This window comes from Salvelinus alpinus, chromosome 26 (genome assembly GCF_045679555.1).
Source record: "Salvelinus alpinus chromosome 26, SLU_Salpinus.1, whole genome shotgun sequence".
NCBI lineage: Eukaryota > Metazoa > Chordata > Actinopteri > Salmoniformes > Salmonidae > Salvelinus > Salvelinus alpinus.
The window spans coordinates 1862891-1883293 of NC_092111.1; the positions used below are offsets into that span (position 1 = coordinate 1862891).

At 42.0% G+C, this 20403-nt stretch overlaps 1 protein-coding gene across 2 annotated transcripts in view; it reads left to right on the forward strand.

Moving 5' to 3' along the window:
- The window catches only part of cgnb (cingulin b), a 50644-nt gene that overhangs the window by 16614 nt on the left and 13627 nt on the right, over positions 1-20403 (forward strand). For both annotated transcript variants that reach the window (XM_071367195.1, XM_071367194.1), the window contains exons 2-7: positions 7739-8851; positions 8933-9027; positions 9581-9650; positions 16703-16827; positions 17176-17314; positions 17681-17893. In XM_071367195.1, coding sequence (XP_071223296.1) covers positions 7748-8851; positions 8933-9027; positions 9581-9650; positions 16703-16827; positions 17176-17314; positions 17681-17893 — 1746 coding nt within the window. In that variant the 5' untranslated portion in view covers positions 7739-7747. The remainder of the gene's footprint in view (positions 1-7738; positions 8852-8932; positions 9028-9580; positions 9651-16702; positions 16828-17175; positions 17315-17680; positions 17894-20403) is intronic.

The following is a 20403-nucleotide window of genomic DNA, read 5'->3' on the forward strand; positions in this document are numbered from 1 at the left end:
GGGAGTGCTGAAGCGCGTAGCGTGTAAAAATCATCTGTCCTCGTTTGCAACACTCACTACTCAGGCTGTTAGAAGCAAAGGGGGACCAACTCCATATTAATACTCATGATTTTGGAATGAGATGGCAGTTAGCCTTACTAACTAACCCCTTCCGATCAACTCTGTTTAAACCCTCAAACTAAAACTTCCCTTATTCATACATTAGATGCCCCAATTCTCCAATTGTACAGCTTCCTCCTCATCCGCTTCTTAAACCAATGGAAACTCACGCAGAACATTTAGTATAGAGAGAATGTCTGGAATCCTGAAAATTTTTTGGAAGACAAAGGCTGACTTGTTAATCTCACCTAATGCCTAATGGTCAAGGCATGGGCTGTTCCAGTGTAAACCAATAGCTAATTACCTCTGGTTATTGATTCATTGCCCCCGGGTTACCAATTAATCAGAAAACGAGAGAACGGCCCTCACTCAACTGCTGTGGGATAAACTTGAGCAGTTTGGCAGCATCTGTAGCCCGAAACTAGCAAGAAAATAAAAGAGGAGTGAGGCAGCTTCTGTGTTGAGACAGATGGGTGGAGGGTGTGCACACTCTGACTGATGGGTCTATGAAGTCTGTGGGAGATGGCTCTGTGGTAGATGAGCGGAGAAAGGCCCATTCCTAGCATAGCCACTGGTGGATCATGCTCCAAGGAGTTGGGACAATAGGAGTATCCTGTCCACCTTTCCCCCCCCTGCTCATGGTTACATGAGGCTACATGGTTGATGGGCCACATGTAACTGAAACTGTGTCATAAAGCTTGTACAACGGCAATTTAACCAGAGCATGATACCTGTCGTAAGCAATAAGCATTCACAACAGTTTATAACAGCCAATGCATACTCCAGTCCAATGTGCTATCTACTACTAATCCAAATCATTGCATGATTGATACATTGACATCAATTAATTGTCATTAGGGGTTATTGTAAGTGTGCGTTGTGTATGTATTATATACACTGAACAAAAATATAAACGCAACACTTTCTATGATTTTTACTGAGTTAGTTCATATAAGGAAATCAATTTACATAAATGTATTAGGCCCAAATCTATGGATTTCACATGACTGGGAATACAGATGGCTTAAAAAAAAGAAGGTAGGGGCATGGATCAGAAAATCAGTCAGTATCTGGTGTGACCACCATTTGCCTCATGCAGTGCGACACATCTCCTTCGCATAGAGTTGATCAAGCTGTTGATTTCATGGCCTGTGGAATGTTGTCTCACTCCTATTCATTGGCTATGCGAAGTTTCTGGATATTTGAGAGATTGGTTTTTTGTGGATATGGAACATTTCTGGGATCTTTTATTTCAGCTCATGAAACATGGGACTAACACTACATGTTGTGTTTTTATATTTTTGTTCAGTATAAGATCATGTTCATGTTGAGTGCTACTGATTTATAAATCAAAGCACTTTCCAGGTGAGGTGGAACAATGGTATGTTTACCCATTTTTTTTGGGGGGGGGGGTATTTGGTATTTTATTAGGCTCCGCATTAGCTGTAGCAGAAGCAGCAGCTACTCTTCCTGGGGTCCACACAAAACATGAAACATTACATAATACAGAACATTAATAGACAAGAACAGCTCAAGGCACATGTAGCCTATATATCAATACAAACACAAACTATCTAGGTCAAATAGGGGAGAGGCGTTGTGCCGTGAGGTGTTGCTTTATCTGTTTTTTTTAAACTAGGTTTACTGTTAATTTGAGCAATATGAGATGGAACAGAGTTCCATGCAATAATGTCTCTATATAATACTGTACGCTTTCTTGGATTTGTTCTGGATTTTGGTCACTGTGAAAAGACCCCTGGTGGCGCGTGTGTGTCAAAGCTGTGTGTAAATTGACTATGCAAACAATTTGGGATTTTCAACTCAATGGTTCTTTATGAAAAGAAGTGATGCAGTCAGTCACTTCTCAACTCTTAGCCAAGAGAGACTGGCATGCATAGTATTTATATCAGCCCTCTGATTTACAATGAAGAGCAAGATGTGCCGCTCTGTTCTGGGCCAGCTGCAGCTTAACTAGGTATTTCCTTGCAGCGCTTGACCACACAACTGGACAATAATCAAGATAAGATAAAACTAGAGCCTGCCAGACTTGCTTTTTGGAGTGTGGTGTTAAAAAAGCAGAGCGCATCTTTATTACGGACAGACCTGTCCCCATCTTTACAACCATTGAATTTATGTTTTGACCATGACAGTTGACAATCTAAAGGAACGCCAAGTAATTGTCTCGTCAACTTGTTCAACAGCCACACCATTCATTACTAGATTCAGCTGAGGTCTAGAGCTTAGGGAATGACTTGTAGCAAATACAATGCTCTTAGTTTTAGATGTTCAGGACCAGTTTATTACTGGGCACCCATTCCAAAACAGACTGCAACTCTTTGTTAAGGGTTTCAGTGACTTCATTAGCTTTGGTTGCTGATGTGTATGTGGTTGAATCATCATTATCATACATGGGCACACATGCTTTGTTTAATGCCAGTGGCAGCTCATTGGTAAAAATAGAAAAGACCTAGAGAGCTGCCCTGCGGTACACCACACTTTACATGTTTGACATTAGAGATGCTTCCATTAGATAGATTGCCATATCGTGGATTCAGAGCCAAGGTTGAAAAGCCATAACACATTTTTTTTAAATAGTTAAAAAATAAAAATAAAAAAAACTTTATTTAACTAGGCAAGTCAGTTAACTTCTCTGCGCTACGGATCCCTTTAGCGGGATCATTTTCCTAAACAACCGCTGAATTGCAGGGCGCAAAATATTACTACAAATATTTATAATCATGCAATCACAAGTGAAATATACCAAAACACAGCTTAGGTTGTTGTTAATCCACCTATCGTGTCAGATTTTGAAAATATGCTTTGCAGCGAAAGCAATCCATGCTTTTGTGAGTATCAATCAATGCTAGAACAGCTAGCCCCAAATTAGCATGGTCAGAAAAGCAATAAAATTAATTTCTTACCTTTGATAATCTTCGGATGTTTGCACTCACGAGACTCACGAGACCCAGTTACACAACAAATGTTCTTTTTGTTCAATAAATATGACTTTTATAACAAAAACGCGCAACCCAAATGGTGTTTCATGTTCAGAAAACTACAGCCTCGTTCCGTTCGACGAAAATTCCAGAAAGTATCCGTAATGTTCTTAGAAACATGTCAAATGTTTTTATAATCAATCCTCAGGTTGTTTTTAACAAACCATAATCGATAATATTTCAACCGGACCGTAACCCTCTCGCGCGCAGGAACTAATCAAGGACACCTGACTACTTTTGAAAAATCTGGCTCATTATTCAAAATAAAAGCCTGAAACTATGTCTAAAGCCTGGTCACAGCCTGAGGAAGCCATTGGAAAAGGAATCTGGTTGATACCCCTTTAAATGGAAGAAAGACGGGCAAGGAAACAGATTAAAAAAGAAATCACTTCCGGGTTAGATTTCCTCAGGTTTTCGCCTGCAGAATCAGTTTTGTTATACTCAGACAATATTTTGACAGTTTTGGAAAATTTGGAGTGTTTTCTATCCTAATCTGTAAATTATATGCATATTCTACGATCTGGACCTGAGAAATGGTCCGTTTACCTTGGGAACGTTATTTAAAAAAATATAATAATAATAATCTGACCCCTAGCGTCAAGAGGTTTAAGAACAAATTCTTATTTACAATGACGGCCTAACCCAGACAAACCCTAACCCAGGCGATGCTGGGCCAATTGTGCGCTGCCCTATGGGACTCCCAATCACGGCCTGAATCGAACCAGGGCCTGTAGTGACGCCTCTAGCACTGAGATGCAGTGCCTTAGACCGCTGCGCCACTCGGGAGGTTATGGTCAATAATATCAAGATGGTGTATAGATACTGAGAAGGAACAATGTAGCTGTGTTCGAATAGTCATACTAACCATACTATTTGTGATGTAAATTGAGTATGTAGTATGCTTATCGATCATAGTATGGCTATAGTTAGTAGAGGTCGACCGATTTAATCGGAATGGCCGATTTGATTAGGGCCGATTTCAAGTTTTCATAACAATCGTTAATCAGCATTTTTGGACACCGATTATGGCCGATTACATTGCACTCCACGAGGAGACTGCGTGGCAGGCTGACTATCTGTTATGCGAGTGCAGCAAGGAGCCAAGGTAAGGTACTAGCTAGTATTAAACTTATCGTATAAAAAACAATGAATCTTAACATAATCACTAGTTAACTACACATGGTTGATGATATTACTAGTTTATCTAGCTTGTCCTGTGTTGCATATAATCGATGCGGTGCCTGTTAATTTGTCATTGAATCACAGCCTATTTCGCCAAACGGGTGATTTAACAAGCGCATTCGCGAAAAAAGCACTGTCGTTGCACCAATGTGTACCTAACCATAAACATCAATGTCGTTCTTAAAATCAATACACAAGTATATATTTTTAAACCTGCATATTTAGTTAATATTGCCTGCTAACATGAATTTCTTTTAAGTAGGGAAATTGTCACTTCTTGCGTTCTGTGCAAGCAGAGTCAGGGTATATGCAGCAGTTTGGGCCGCCTGGTTTGTTGAGAGCTGTGTGAAGACCATTTTCTTCCTAACAGACGGTAATTCATTTGCCAGAATTTTACATAATTATGACATAACATTGAAGGTTGTGCAATGTAACAGCAATATTTAGACTTATGGATTCCACCCGTCAGATGAAATATGGAAAGGTTCCGTATTTCACTGAAAGAATAAATGTTTTGTTTTCGAAATGATCGTTTCTGGATTTGAGCATATTAATGACCTAAGGCTCGTATTTCTGTGTGTTATTATAATTAAGTCTATGATTTGATAGAGCAGTCTGACTGAGCGGTGGTAGGCAGAGACAGGCTCGTAAGCATTCATTCAAACAGCACTTTCATGCATTTGCCAGCAGCTCTTCACTGTGCTTCAAACACTGCGCTGTTTATGACTTCAAGCCTATCAACTCCCGAGATTAGGCTGGCAATACTAAAGTACCTATTAGAACATTCAATAGCCAAAGGTATATGAAATACAAATAGTATAGAGAGAAATAGTCCTATAATAACTACAAACTAAAACTTTTTACCTGAGAATATTGAAGACTCATGTTAAAAGGAACCACCAGCTTTCATATATTCTCATGTTCTGAGCAAGGAACTTATGTTAGCTTTTTTTACATGGCACGTATTGCACTTTTACTTCTCCAACACTTTGTTTTTGAATTATTTAAACCAAATTGAACATGTTTCATTATTTATTTGAGACTAAATTGATTTTTATTTATGTATTATAATAAGTTAAAATAAAAGTGTTCATTCAGTATTGTTGTAATTGTCATTATTACAAATATATATAAAATCGTCCGATTTAATCAGTATCGGCTTTTTTTGGTCCTCCAATAATCTGTATCGGCGTTGAAAAATCATAATCGGTCGACCTCTAATAGTTAGTATGCCAAAAGTTCCCAGATGTCGTACTAAATTTGCCAAAATATGAATTATGCAAGTAGTAAACACTATTTCCGTTCTTTTAAGGCCCATAATGCAATTCTTCAGAAAATGGGCATGGCTTCACAACGTTTTCAGATTTTAAGTAAATGGCGGAAAATATGCAGCCAAAGTCCGATGAGCGTGGATGAAAATGTATTGCTCAACATTTGTCATAATTAGTTAAAGCAATGTAATGACTTTTCAAATAGGTTACGTTTCACGTTATGTTGTCTGACAATTTGTTAGCTGTCTTACGAAACGCATATTACAGCAGTATGTACTGGTACGTTAGCTAGCAATGTAACGTTAGTTGGCTACTAATACATCGGACTTGCCAGTATATTAACACACCTGAAGTCGTATATCTAGCTAGTAATTTATGCTACGCACAAACAAGTACCCACTTGGAGGTCTGCGCGGCACTGATTTCTTCATCTCACCCACACCCGCAGCTTTTCATAACTATCTGACTGCCTTTATTTTTCTGTATGCAAGAACTGGTCCCGAAACCAACCTCAGTCCTGCATTGTTATTTTAGACATGTGATGCAACTGGGAACTCGGAACTCTGGCTTCTATATAGAGCTCTGACTTTCCGACCAAAAGTTCACTGTCTTCATGATTTGACATTGTGTATTTTTCCCGACTTTCCAGTTGATTTCAAAGCACCATATAACTCATGGTAGGCTACCCTTCGCCAGCTTATATCTGTATGACGCTGGATTCAGTGTTCTCATTGTCGACCACGCCCCCTGACTTTGAGAATCTCCCAAGCGACATGCATCAAGCAGACCCATCTCATTAGTGGTGGTGAGATGAGACCTTATGTCAGACTAATTTGCAATTGACTGTCATAGCCCCACATTGAAAGTATGTGATGGTGAGTGGAGGAGACAATCAGAAATAAATAGAAAAACATTCTAACAGTGACTGCCATAGACTCAAATAAAAAAAGTTAACATTGGCTGTTAAATTAGGTAATTTTTTTTCTAGGGAAATTTCAGATATCAAAATGGGGTCGTGGACATAAAACAAAGTTGGAGAGAAAGCGGACACTTTCTCTTGAGCTACGTTTTGCATATAGCCTACCTTTTTTAGGAGCGGGATGGTTTTCAGATGGAGACATATGGGTGATCAATATTTAATTCTAGGCAATGTAGTAAACCTATTTAGAAAGATAACTGTGTGTGCTTCTCCGCCAATGCTATTATTCTATTTAATTGAGACTACATGCACACCTGATCTCGCACGCAGAGGTAGGCTATGGCTATTGAACTTGAAGCGCCAAGAATGATGAGCGTGGACACTTGCACTTTCTCTTGAGCTACGTTTTGCATATAGGATATAGCTTATCTTTTATGAGCGGGCAGCATGAAAAATTCCGACTACGTCACAATGATCGCTGTCGGACCCGCAGGCCCTCTAAACCCACTCTCTTCAGTCATTATCTTTCTCCTCCTCTCTCACACATTACGCCCACACAGAAAGGACTACATCAGCACAAAGAAATGCTCAGTCGCCCAGTGGCATAATTGTCTCAATGAATACTTTACATCCTGTGAGAAAAGCAATTGTACAGAATAGGGCATATGATAGGGTATCATGAAGATATGCCATATCTCATACTATACCAGTTGCATCATACTTGTTGTCCTTAAGCAACAGTGGGTCATACACTACGCAAGTATAAGGAAAGGTCTGTGAAATGAAGTAGGAGAAATATGAAAAAGATCCAAGCGGATGTCAATCCGTATAATGGAGGTCATATGCAAACCCCATCAATGGCCGTCCTGTGGTGGCAGGCAGCAGTGACTAAGAGGAAACTAAACAGCCCCAGGCAAATTCTAGACTAGTAGAGAAACAGTGAGACACCAGAATGAGATGTGAATTTCATGTGTAGTGTACAGTATGTCTTTGTGAGAATGAAAGCGGTGCACTAAGTGGATGATTAACCGTGTGATGCGAGTCAGTTTCAGGGAATGCATTGTGCCAGTAACCTGCTCATTGTCAGGTGTAGAACCTGAAACACAATGGCTTTGATAGAAATGGAGAGACTTGTTGGCATAAAGAGAACAAATATTATTTTGACTTCTGTACAACTGTTCTTTAAAAAATGACTTGTGAAGCTGGCTGTCAACTGCAACGTGTGTGTGTGGTGTGTGGACTGATTAGAATTTCCCCCTCTGCCCAACCAGGAAGTCAAAATGGCGCTCTCCACAGACAGGAAGCCTCCGCTTGACTACGGCGTCCAGATCCGCTTCATCAAGGACCTCCATGACACTGGCGGGGGCTACCCCGAGAAGACCAGAGGGGGCAGCGGCGCCATGCCCCCCTCCAAGTACGGGGTGGCCGTGCGGGTACAGGGCATCTCCGGCCAGCCCTACGTGGTGCTGAAGGATGGGGAGAAGGGAGACTCGTATGGGGTGCAGCTGAAAACCCAGCAGGCCCAGTCACAGAACCCCAACTCAGGCCTCTCCTCGCCCTACAACAGTCTGCCCCAGAGGAAGGAAGGGGGGAACGTCCAGAACCCTTACGCCCCTGCAGGACTCAGCTTTCCGGTCTCTCCAAAGTCCACACCAGAGGGCGAGGCCAGGGAGGACTTTGGGAGTCCTTTCAAGAGACCTCCTGGGGATGGCCAGGCTGGGAGCCAGAGAGAGGGTGAGGGTGGGCCCCGGAGGGAAGGACAGATGAAGGTAAAGGTCAAGGAAGAACCCAGTCCCACAGCAGCGGAACCCTACAGAGTGGATATGAAGGAGAGAGGTTGGGTCAACGGGGAGGAATTGAATGAGGCAGGGCTCAAGCCTGTTTGTCCCAGAGGGGCCAGGCAGAATGGGGTGGGGCTCGGTGGTTTGCTGGGCAGAAATGGACTTGATTTGTCCATCCCAGAACCCCCTCCTCCAGTGTCGTTCAATGAGGCGATTGTTCCTGCCATCGACAAGACCTCCCTGGCGCCTATCAACAAGCTGATCAGCAAGTTCAACATTGGCACTCCTACTGGAGAGACCAGGGGGCGCTCCGGAACAAGGCTGCGGCTCAAGTACGACGAACGCAGACGCTCCAGAAGTCTGGATGCTTGCAAAGACGTTCATCCCGAGGTCTCCCCTCCTTCGCCAACTCCCAACACTACCTCCTTGCTCTTCTCCTCCACCTCCTCATCCACGTCATCCACACCTTCATACAGTAGCCTAAGGATGAGCACTGCCTCAGTTGCCAAGGTGACAGCCCTCCCTGGCCCCAAGCTGAGCTTCATAAAGTCACCTGGGAAGTTAGTCAAGGAAACCCCTCCTGCCATCCCACCAAAGAAGACAGTAAGTAACAGAGTTGAGTTTTGTGTGTGTGAGCAGTATAATGTATCTGTTCTGACCCTCAATGTCTTTTACCATTTGAAGGGGATGCCGGACCCTCTGAGGAATCAGATTGGAGAGGTCATCAGTGGAGAGGAACCACCAACCAAACAAGCTGTCTACACCATCCTGAAAGAGGGGTAAAGAAAGTTACAAACATGTGACCCAGAAGGCTGTTGTTTCCGAGTCTCTGCAGTTACATTGTGATAGATGTTATTGTGGTAGTGGTAAAAACCAAGAGATCCTACACTGAAGCTTGAATTGGGCAATGTTTCACCGTAAATTATTATTTATTTTGTTACTCCTGTACCAAAATGTCCTGTACTCTTAGAAAACAATTACACTCATATCAGTAATTATATACTGGGTGGTTTGAACCCTGAATGCTGATTGGCTGACAGCCGTAGTATATCAGACCGTATACCACGGTATGACAAAACATTTGTTTTTCCTGCTCTAATTATGTTGGTAACCAGTTTATAATAGCAATAAGGCACCTCTGGGGTTTGTGGTATATGGCTAATATACCTTTGCGTCGTGCCTAAGAACAGCCCTTAGCCGTGGTATGTTGGCCATACCCCCTCGGGCCTTATTGCTTAATTCTAATGTTTACCACTGGAGATCACTTGCATTCATAGGTATCCTTATCTTACTAAAGCACAACTTCATGTCATTTTCTGCCCTCTGCATTAGGACAAGTGAGAGTGATGTATCCATCAAACGTAAAGGCAACCTTGTCTACGAGACGACCAGTGGTGCTAAGGTAAGAATGAAAGTTTTTATTTTATTTTTTATTTTTAAAGGAAATGATGGCCTCCCGAGTTGTGCAACAGTCTAAGGCACTGCATTGCCATGCTTGAGGCATCACTACAGACCCGCGTTCGATCCCAGGCTGTGTCAAAGCTGGCTATGACTGGGAGACCATAAGGCGCTGCACAATTGGTCCCAACATGAGGGTTTGGCTGGCTGGGGATTTCCTTGTCCCATCGCGCTCTAGCGACTCCTTGTGGCGGGCTTGGCGCCTGCAAGCTGACCTCGGTCGCCAGTTGGACGGGTTTTCCTCCGACACATTGGTACAGCTGGCTTCCGGGTTAAGCGAGCAGTGCAGCTTGGCAGGGTCGTGTTTCGGAGGACGCATTGGCTCTCGACCTTCGCCTCTCCCAAGTCCATAAGGGAGTTGCAGCGATGGGACTTTACCTACCAATTGGATAATCACGAAAAAGGGGTGAAAGTGTTTGTACTACTGTGTGCTTATTCAGCTGAGATTGACCCCTTTTAGTGTGCTCATATCAAAGAAAAAGTGTTTTTGTTTATAAATGTGTGTGTGCGTGTTTGATCTTTGTATGTAAGAGTAACAGCTTGAGGATGTGTGTGTTCTCTGTACATATAAGAGGGAGTTTGTATAACCTTTATAGTAATATTCTGTGTCTCCAAGAGCTCCGTTTTGACACCCCAAAAATGTGGAGATTAGATCAAGCGGCTCGCAGGGTATTCAAAATGATACGGTCAGTTTTGGCAACAGTCAGCATTTTTGCACTGTCAAAATTGTATTCTCCTCTGTACAGTTTGTTCCTGCGGTCAGTAGCCTATATTTGTGTACAGCGGTCTTTGTATAGGCCTATTTTCTTTATGCATATGGTATTTACAGAGTGGGTGTGGATTCAAGTTTTTCTGAACCCCTCTTCCTGACAGCTAAAAGTCTGTATTTTCTACTTCACGCACAGTTTCTGTTCTGCTCGTAGAGAACAGGCTAGTCTGGCAAGTGGTGCTCGTTTTAATAAAGTTAGATCAAAGCTGAATCAATGTCTGCAAGATCACAAAGATGGTATTCTACATAACTGAATATAATAGTATAACGTTACTGTAAGACAGAACATCACTTCATTTCTTATGAGATTTTAGGATGATTGTGCAAATGGTAAAATTTCTCACATGTTGCCAAAACTTAACAGCGCGCACCACTAGAAAAAATATAAATGCAACAATTTCAACAATTTTACTGAGTTATGGTTCAGATAAGGAAATCAGTCAATTGAAATAAATGCATTAGGCCCTAATCAATGGATTTCACAGGTCTGGGAATACAGATATGCATCTGTTGGTCAGATTCCTTAGTAGGACCCAGGATCTCGTTCCCGGTATCTCTGTGCATTCAAATTGCACGTCGATAAAATGCAGTTGTGTTCGTTGTCTGTGGCTTATGTCTGCCCATACCATAACCACCGCCACCATGGGGCACTCTGTTCACAATGTTGACATCAACCACCGCCACCATGGGGCACTCTGTTCACAATGTTGACATCAGCAAACGCTAGCCCAAACAATGCCATACACGTGGTCTGTGGTTGAGGCCGGTTGGACGTACTACCAAATTCTCTAAAACAAAGTTTAAGGCAGGTTATGGTAGAGAAATGAACATTCAATTATCTGGTAACATCTCTGATGGACATTCCTGCAGTCAGCATGCCAATTGCACGCTCCCTCAAAACTTGAGAGAAGTGTGGCAATATGTTGTGTGACAACTGAAAAGAAGAAATGCTCACTAACAGTGATGTAAACAGATTTGTGGGCAATAAGCTTTTTGTGCATATGGAGCATTTCTGTGATCTTTTATTTCAGCTCATGAAACATGGGACTTTACATGTTGCGTTTTATAGTTTTGTTCAGTCTGTTCTTTGATTTGAAACTCAACACGGGTATTTCTACAGTTTAAGGTCCAATGCAGCCATTTTGATCTCAATATCAAATTTTCGGGGAACAATTATGTAGCTTACTGTGATTGTTTTCAATTAAAACTGTATTTAAAAAATATATAAATAGCTTCTTAGCGAAGAGTTAGAACTGTGGGAGTGGTCTGAGTGGGGAGGGGAAAACTGAAAACTAGCTGTTATTGGCAGAGGGGTTTGGAACTCTCTTATTGGTCTATTAACAAATTTACCTTCTGGTGATGTCACCAGGCAGGCCATACTCCATCCCACAAGCTGAAATTTCAGGTGTTTTTCCCCCAAAAGCTCTCATACGAAAATGGTATTAGCATACTTTTCACAATTTCATAGTATTATTCCAACCTCGTAGGGTGGAAATGTATATAAAACACAGACAAATCACGTTTTTGACTGCACTGGGCCTTTAACACCATCTGCTCTAGATTTTGCAACCTGTACATAATTCAAAACAACACTACTTTGAAACAACACTATGACTCAAGGTCTAAAATCAAATCCCCATGAAACTGATTGAGATCAAGTGGTTGGTATGCAGATGCTGCATGGATATTTCACCTGTAAAACGTATCATTCATGATTGACAGTGAGAAATGTGAAGGGAGGATGACCAACATTTTTTGTAAAGAAACGCATGCACAGAACTTGATTCAGAATTTAGCTGTAGGGAAAAGGGATACAGGCGGGCAGTTACCTACGGATCCACAGCCTTGGCCTAGTATTAATTCTATGCAGACATTCATTTTATATGTGCACATGGCAACCTCCAGGTATGACCACTTATGTATATGAGCTGTCATTTATATCTCATTATATAGCCTTTAGTGTGATTGTAGCTACTAACCATGTAAATCATCTGTGGGGTATCTTGACAACAGCATCTGAAGAGAAAAGCTGATTAGGATGGGCCCAGTCAGTGTTTGTTTGAAGAGCTCAGTCATTGGGTTCTATCAATAATTGTGTGGGGCCCAGTGTTACGGTGGTATCCATGGTGATGCTGTGAAGGGTGGCCATCTTAACTCATCACTACAAGTGGTGGCTCTTGAGACATTTTGGCCTGTGATGGCTGAGGGGGTGGTAAATGGACTGGCACCGTAATAGGACTGTTCTAATAATGAGATGCCTTTTTCTAACACCACTGTTCCCCAAGGCTAGTTCTGGTTCAAGACTAGTGCTTCGTTTGAATACCCATACTAACATACTGTATAACACTTAATATATACTATTAGTTCATTTTAGTATACTGTAAAGGAACAGTATCCTTTCAGTTGAGTGTACTAGCGCTTTGTACTAGCGCTTTGCCTGTCTCAACCGAAAGTTGATGCTGTCGCTATGCAACGTCTTCCAAGCTTCTTCCAGTTACCATAACAAATACTAGCTAGACATCTTACGACTTCATTAACAATGTCCATTGAGAAAGCACAACTATACCACTTAGCTAAGCTAAGAATGACATGAATAATCAAGTTAATAAACGTTTGGTACTTAGTTAGATAGCATATAGTTAATATACTGGCAATTTTCATGTCTTAGTAGCCAACTAACGTTAGGTAGCTAGCTAACATAACAGTACATACAAGCAACTGCTGTAATGATATGCTATGCGGTTCGTAAGGCTAGCTTAGCCTACAAATTGTCAGCCAACATAACTTATTGAAAAGTCATTACTTTATTACATTGCTTACCATTTGTCATAATTAGTTAAAGCAAGAATTTGTAGCCGCTCTTGTCGGATTTAGGCTGCATATTTTCCGAAATGTTCTTCAAATCTGAAAATCTTATGAAGCCTGCCCATTTTCTGAAGAATTTCATTATGGACCCTAAAAGCATGGAAATACTGTCTACTGCTTGTATACTTTGTATTTTGGTGAATGTAGTACGACATCCGTGAAATTTTGGCATACTAACTATATTGGGGCGGCAGGTAGCCTGGCGTAGGAGTGTTGGGCCAGTAACCGAAAGGTTGCTGGATCGAATCCCCCGGACTGATAAGGTAAAAATCTGTCGTTCTGCCCCTGAGCAAGGCAGTTAACCCACTGTTACCCAGATGCCGATGATGTGGATTTCGATTTAAGGCAGCCTCCTGCACCTCTCTGATTCAGAGGGGTTGGGTTAAATGCGGAAGACACACTCAGTTGAATGCATTGTTGTGCAACTGACTAGGTATCCTCCTTTCCCTTTTATATCCATACTATGACCAATTAGCATACTACATACTCAAGTTACGTCTTAAATAATGCAGTTAGTATGAGTATTCAAACACAGTTTAGTTCTAAATACTACACCTATACACTTTATATACAAAAGTATATGGACACCACTTCAAATTAGTCGATTTTGCTATTTAAGCCGTACCCCTTGACAGGTGTACACCGCCATGCAATCTAGGAGCAATGTCTAGGAGCAACACTTCGCGGTTCAGCCACGAAGTGGTAGGCCACACAAGCTCACAGAACGGGATCGCAGAGTGCTGAAGCGCGTAAAAATCGTCTGTCCTCAGTTGCAACACTCACTACCGAGTTCCAAACTGCCTCCGGAAGCAACGTCAGCACAAGAACTGTTCGTCGGGAGCCTCATTAAATGGGTATCCATGGCCGAGCAGCCGCACACAAGCCTAAGATCAACATCTGAATGCCAAGTGTCGGCTGGAGTGGTGTAAAGCTTGCTACCATTGGACGCAGTGGAAACGCGTTCTGTGGAGTGTTGAATCAAGTTTCACCATCTGGCAGTCCGACGGACTAACCTGGGTTTCGGTGGATGACAGTAGAACGCTACCTGCCCCAATGCACAGTGCCAACTGCAAAGTTTGGTGGAGGAGGAATAATGGTCTGGGGTTGTTTCTTCATGGTTTGGGCTAGGCCCCTAAATTCCAGTGAGGGGAAATCTTAATCCTACAGCATACAATGATATTCTAGATGATTCTGTGCTTCCAACTTTGGCAATAGTTTGTGGAAGAACCTTTCCTGTTTCAGCATGACAATGCCCCCGTGCACAAAGCAAGGTCTAGGCAAAAATGGTTTGTCGAGATCGGCGTAGAAGAACTTGACTGGCCTGCACAGATTCCTGACCTCAACCCTATTGAACACCTTTGGGATGAGTTGACGTCAACTGCGAGCCAGGCCTAATTGCCCAACATTGGTGCACAACCTCACTAATGCTCTTGTGGCTGAATGGAAGCAAGTCCCCCCCCCCCCAGGAATTTTTATTTTTTTATTTTTTATTTTTTCACCTTTATTTAACCAGGTAGGCTAGTTGAGAACAAGTTCTCATTTGCAACTGCGACCTGGCCAAGATAAAGCATAGCAGTGTGAACAGACAACACAGAGTTACACATGGAGTAAACAATAAACAAGTCAATAATAATGTTCCAACAACTAGTGGAAAGTCTTCCCAGAAGAGTGGAGGCTTTTTCTAGCAGCAAAGGGGGGACCTACTCCATAGTAATGCCCATGATTTTGGAATGAGATGTTCGTTGGAGCAGGTCTCCACATACTTTTGATCAAGTAGTGTATCAACATTACTTAATAGCTTGGTACCATTAGTAATAGTTTAATTCTGCTTAAGCATACAGTATAAGCAGCCAGAGATTTGACAATCCTAGTACAAATATAGTATAACGTGTTCTCTTCACTCTACTAGATATGATTGTTGATTCAACTCCGTGTTTAAGTGCTCTCTGAACATCAGTAGATTGTTTTGGCTGGCTCTAGAGCAGTGTTAAATGGTATACTGGTATCAGTGTGAAATAGCAGACGTATAGAGTTTCTCTGCTGCCTGTGTGGTGGAACATAAGCTGGTGTGTTGGGTTACTTGAAGCAGGTGGTCTGCTTGCCCGCCTCCTACGGCCAGAAGGAACACCTGTTATCTAATTTGTATGATATTCAGTATTTCATGTACTATTCATTTATACCGATGGTTATTCAGATTTCCCTCAAGGGTATAGCTAGCAGCTAACTGGCCTGTCCATTGGCTAAATTATATTATTTCTACTTTCCAGTTCATAGTCAATTCAACTCTACATTACATTACCCCTCTTCACAAACAGATAAAACCAAAACAAAGTGATTTGCCAGTTGCCTTGAGGAGAGCAGAATCTCTGCAGCACAGACCATAATCTATCACTGATAATATGTGAGAGGAAATTGTCAGAGGAATGTTAGTTCCGCAGGGCAAAACTTTACCCTCCATCCGTATTGTCACTGAGCAACATCCAGGATGTGTTCCAAATGGCAACCTATTCCCTACATAGTACCCTACTGTGGACCCTGGTCCGCACTTTATAGGGTGCTATTTGGGACGCAGGGCCATTATACAGTATAAGGTGACTGGACTAAGATTTATTCAAGGTTTTAAAAACCTCTCCTGACAAACAGTGGGCTGGTGTGGGTGTTGGATCAGACATACGGGTGCTTTTTACCCTTTCAGATAGTTGGACACGCTGATAGATGTTTACTATACTGAGCAATGTGAGAAATATTGTCATTTCTTCAAATAATTTGATTGACACCAGTGGACGCTGGCTCATAATAATGTCTGGAAAGGCGCTAATGAAATGGCATGAAACGCATAGAAACCATGTTTGATACCATTCCACTTATTCCGCTCCAGCCATTACCACAAGCACAGGCTCCCCAATTAAGGTGCCACCAACCTCCTGTGAATGACACCCCCTAGCACTATTTGATGGTGTATATTGTAGATACTGCGCTTTGGCGATAACATTGATGCCAATCTGTATCAATTTATTTGTTGCCAACAATGTAGTGTTGAATGCAGGTTTCTAGGCAATTCTGATGGGATAGTGAATTGTAGATTGAAAGGGGGATACCTAGTCAGTCTCTGAATCAGAGAGGTACAGGGGGCTGCCTTAATCGACATCCACGTCTTCGGCGCCCGGGGAACAGTGGGTTAACTGCCTTGCTCAGAGGCAGAACGACAGATTTTTACCTTGTCAGCTCAGGGGATTCGATCCAGCAAACTTTCGGTTACTGGCCTAATGCTCTAACCACTAGGATACATGAGTACACCGCTGAATGCTGTACCATATATAGTAGGTACAGTTGTATGTATATTGACTTGTCTCCTCTGTCAGGTTCCTCCTAAACAAGGGTCTCATGGGAATCTGAAGAAGGAGTTGGAGCAGCGTCTGAATGAGAACCACCAGCTTCAGGAACAACTGGACCGCAACAAAACCGAACTACAGATGGCCCAAGAAGAGTAAGCTAGGCTTCACACACCTAGGGCTGGTTTTGCTTGTCACAGATTAGGCCTAGCCCTGGACTAAAAAGCACATTTAAATAGACTAGGTTTAATCTGTGTCAGGAATCTGTGTGCATTTGCAGTGTATGTGTGTTAAGACCCCCAAAAGTGATGTCACCGTATGTATTTATTCTACGTTTTGTTGTCAAAATATAGAGAACCTATGGATTGCACCTTTAAGCAGCCCATTAAAGGGTCCTTAATCTCCTGCTTCTTTAATTGTTCGGTTGATGGATTGATTGTCTAATTGACTGATACGTTAATGAGTATATTGATTGGGGTATCGATTGGTGTCTTCCCTGTCAGGTTGACCCAGCTGCGGATGGCCAGAGAGGGGGCAGAGTTTCGGGTGCGTCAACAGGAAGACCAGCTGGCTGAGCTTCAGGAGGAGCTGAGGGGAATTCCAGAGAACACACCACAAACAGACTCCATGTCACTGCAGGCGGTACGACAAGGATGATTTTAAAATGTTTATTTAACCTTTATTTAACTAGTCAGTTAAGAACAAATTCTTATTTACAATGACGGCCTAGGAACAGTGGGTTAACTACCTTGTTCAGGGGCAGAATGATTTGTACCTTGTCAGCTCGGGGATTCGATCTAGCAACCTTTCGGTTACTGGCCCAGAACTCTAACCATTAGGCTACCTGCCGCCTCGATGATGATGTCTTGCATTTATGTAGCACTATTCAAAGTGCTTAACATTGTATGGTGGCATTTTATGAACTCCCAGGTGATGAACGGCAGCCATTCAGTGCTATTTACACACACTCTACACTCTCTCTCCCCTTCTCCTCTCTCTCCCTTGCAGGATGTGATGTCGTTGCAGGCGGACCTGGCGGAGGCGGCAATGTTGCGCCAGCGTCAGGAGGAGGTGCTGCGTCAGAGGGAGAGAGAGCTGACGGCCCTGAAGGGGGCGCTGAAGGAAGAGGTGGGGAGCCACGACCAGGAGATGGAGGCCCTCAGGGAGCAGTACAGCCAGGACATGGAAACCCTGAGGAGCACCATGGAACAGGTGTCACAGGTAGATACGTTGGTGTGTGTGTGGAAGTTTCAGTCCAAAATGCTATATATCCATTTTCAGAAATGTTGGTAAATGAGCTTTTATTGTTTAAAGAAATTGAGAGTGAAAAAACGATCTAAGTGTAACAGTATAACTTTAGTACGTCCCCTCGCCCCGACACGGGCGCGAACCAGGGACCCTCTGCACACATCAACAACTGACACCCACGAAGCGTCGTTACCCATCGCTCCACAAAAGCCGCGGCCCTTGCAGAGCAAGGTGCAACACTACTTCTAGGTTTCAGAGCAAGTGACGTAACTGATTGAAATGCTACTAGCGCGTACCCGCTAACTAGCTAGCCATTTCACATCCGTTACATAAGCATGGCATGGGGTTGTTCAATGACACATGTATTTGTTTCAAATCTATCACTTGACATATCCGCCTCACTCTCAGAGAAATAAGTTGTACGCTAGGTTTTACACGGTCAAATATAACAAACAACGACATTTTAAGGAACTGTACAAAGTATACATTTGTGACATCACTATTTTTAAAATGTTTTTAAAATTCTTCAATACAGTAATATGAGATCTGTATGTAAAACATTTACATTTGAAATGTTAGTCATTAGCAGATGCTCTTATCCAGAGCAATTTACATAAAGTGCATTCATCTTAAGATGGCTAGGTTAGACAACCACATATCACAGTGAATATACAGGATACAAACATTACATTCCAGCTAAACAAAGGATATATAACGTTTTGCCCCCCCAAAAATAATGTGTACACATCTAAAATCTATGGATAAAAAAAAACTGAACAGTAATATTTTACACACATGAAGGTACCCATAAGAAATCATTTCTGATGAAAAAACACATGAGAAATTGGTGGATATAGCGTTTTGGAAATAAACTCTTCATATGTCAAATGTTCAGTGTTAAGCTATCCAATCCCAATTTACCCCTTCATTAGTTAAATCCGGTATGGTAGTGCTGAAATGGAACAGCACAGTATATGCATTGGTTGGAGGTCCCTGCGAAACAGGGACTGGTTTATTTATTTCAGTCTGTATGTATCAGGGGAGGACGGCTCATAATTGCTGGAACGGAGCAAATGGAATGGCATCAAACACATGAAACCATGTTTGACGTATTTTATACTATTCCACTGACTGCTCCAGCCATTACCACGAGCCCGTCCTCCCCAATGAAGGTGCCACCAACCTCCTGTAGTATGTGCAGTGCATTCGGAAAGTATTCAGACCCCTTGACTTTTTCCCAAACAAATTTACGTTACAGCCTTAATCTAAAATTTAATAAAAAAAAAAAAAATCATCAATCTACACAGAATGCCCCATAATGACATTTTGCAAATGTATTACAAATAAAAAACAGAAATACCTTACTTAGTATTCAGACCCGTTGCTATGAAACTTGAAAATTGAGCTCAGGCGCATCTTTTTTCCATTGATCATCCTTGAGGTCTTTATACAACTTGAATGGAGTCCACCTGTGGTTAATTCAATTGCTTGGACGTGATTTGGAAAGAGACTCTGTCAGAGCAAAAACGAAGCCATGAGGTCGAAGGAATTGTTTGTAGAGCTCCGAGACAGGATTTAAAACAGTTTAATCCATTTTAGAATAAGGCTGTAACATCACAAAATGTGAAAAAAGTCAAGGGGTCTGAATACTTTCCGAATGCACTGTATGTACAGTTAAAGTCAGAACTGTACATACACTTAGGTTGGAGTCATTAACTTGTTTTTCAACCACTCCACAAATGTCTTGTTAACGAGCCATGGTTTTGGCAAGTCGGTTAGGATGTCTACTTTGTGCATGACACAAGTCATTTTTCCAACAATTGTTTACAGAGATTATTTCACTTATAATTTACTGTATCACAATTCCAGTGGGTCAGAAGTTTACATACATAAAGTTGACTGTGCCTTTAAACAGCTTTTAAATTCCAGAAAAGGATGTCATGGCTTTAGAAGCTTCTGATAGGCTAATTGACATAATTTGAGTCAATTAGAGGTGTACCTGTGGATGTATCTCAAGGCCTACCTTCAAACTCAGTGCCTCTTTGCTTGACATCGTGGGAAAATCAAAAGAAATCAGCCAAAACCTCAGAAAAACAATTGTAGACCTCCACAAGTCTGGTTCATCCTTGGGAGCAATTTCCAAACACCTGAAGGTACCACGTTCATCTGTACAAACAATAGTATGGAAGTATAAACACCATGGGACCACACAGCCATCATACCGCTCACAAAGACGCGTTCTGTCTCCTAGAGATTAATGTACTTTGGTGTGAAAAGTGCAAATCAATTCCAGAACAACAGCAAAGGACCTTGTGAAGATGCTGGAGGAAACAGGTACAAAAGTATCTATATCCACAGTAAAACGAGTCCTGTATCGCTATAACCTGAAAGGCCGTTCAGCAAGGAAGAAGCCACTGCTCCAAAACCGCCATAAAAAAGCCAAACTACGGTTTGTAACTGCACATGGGGACAAAGATCATACT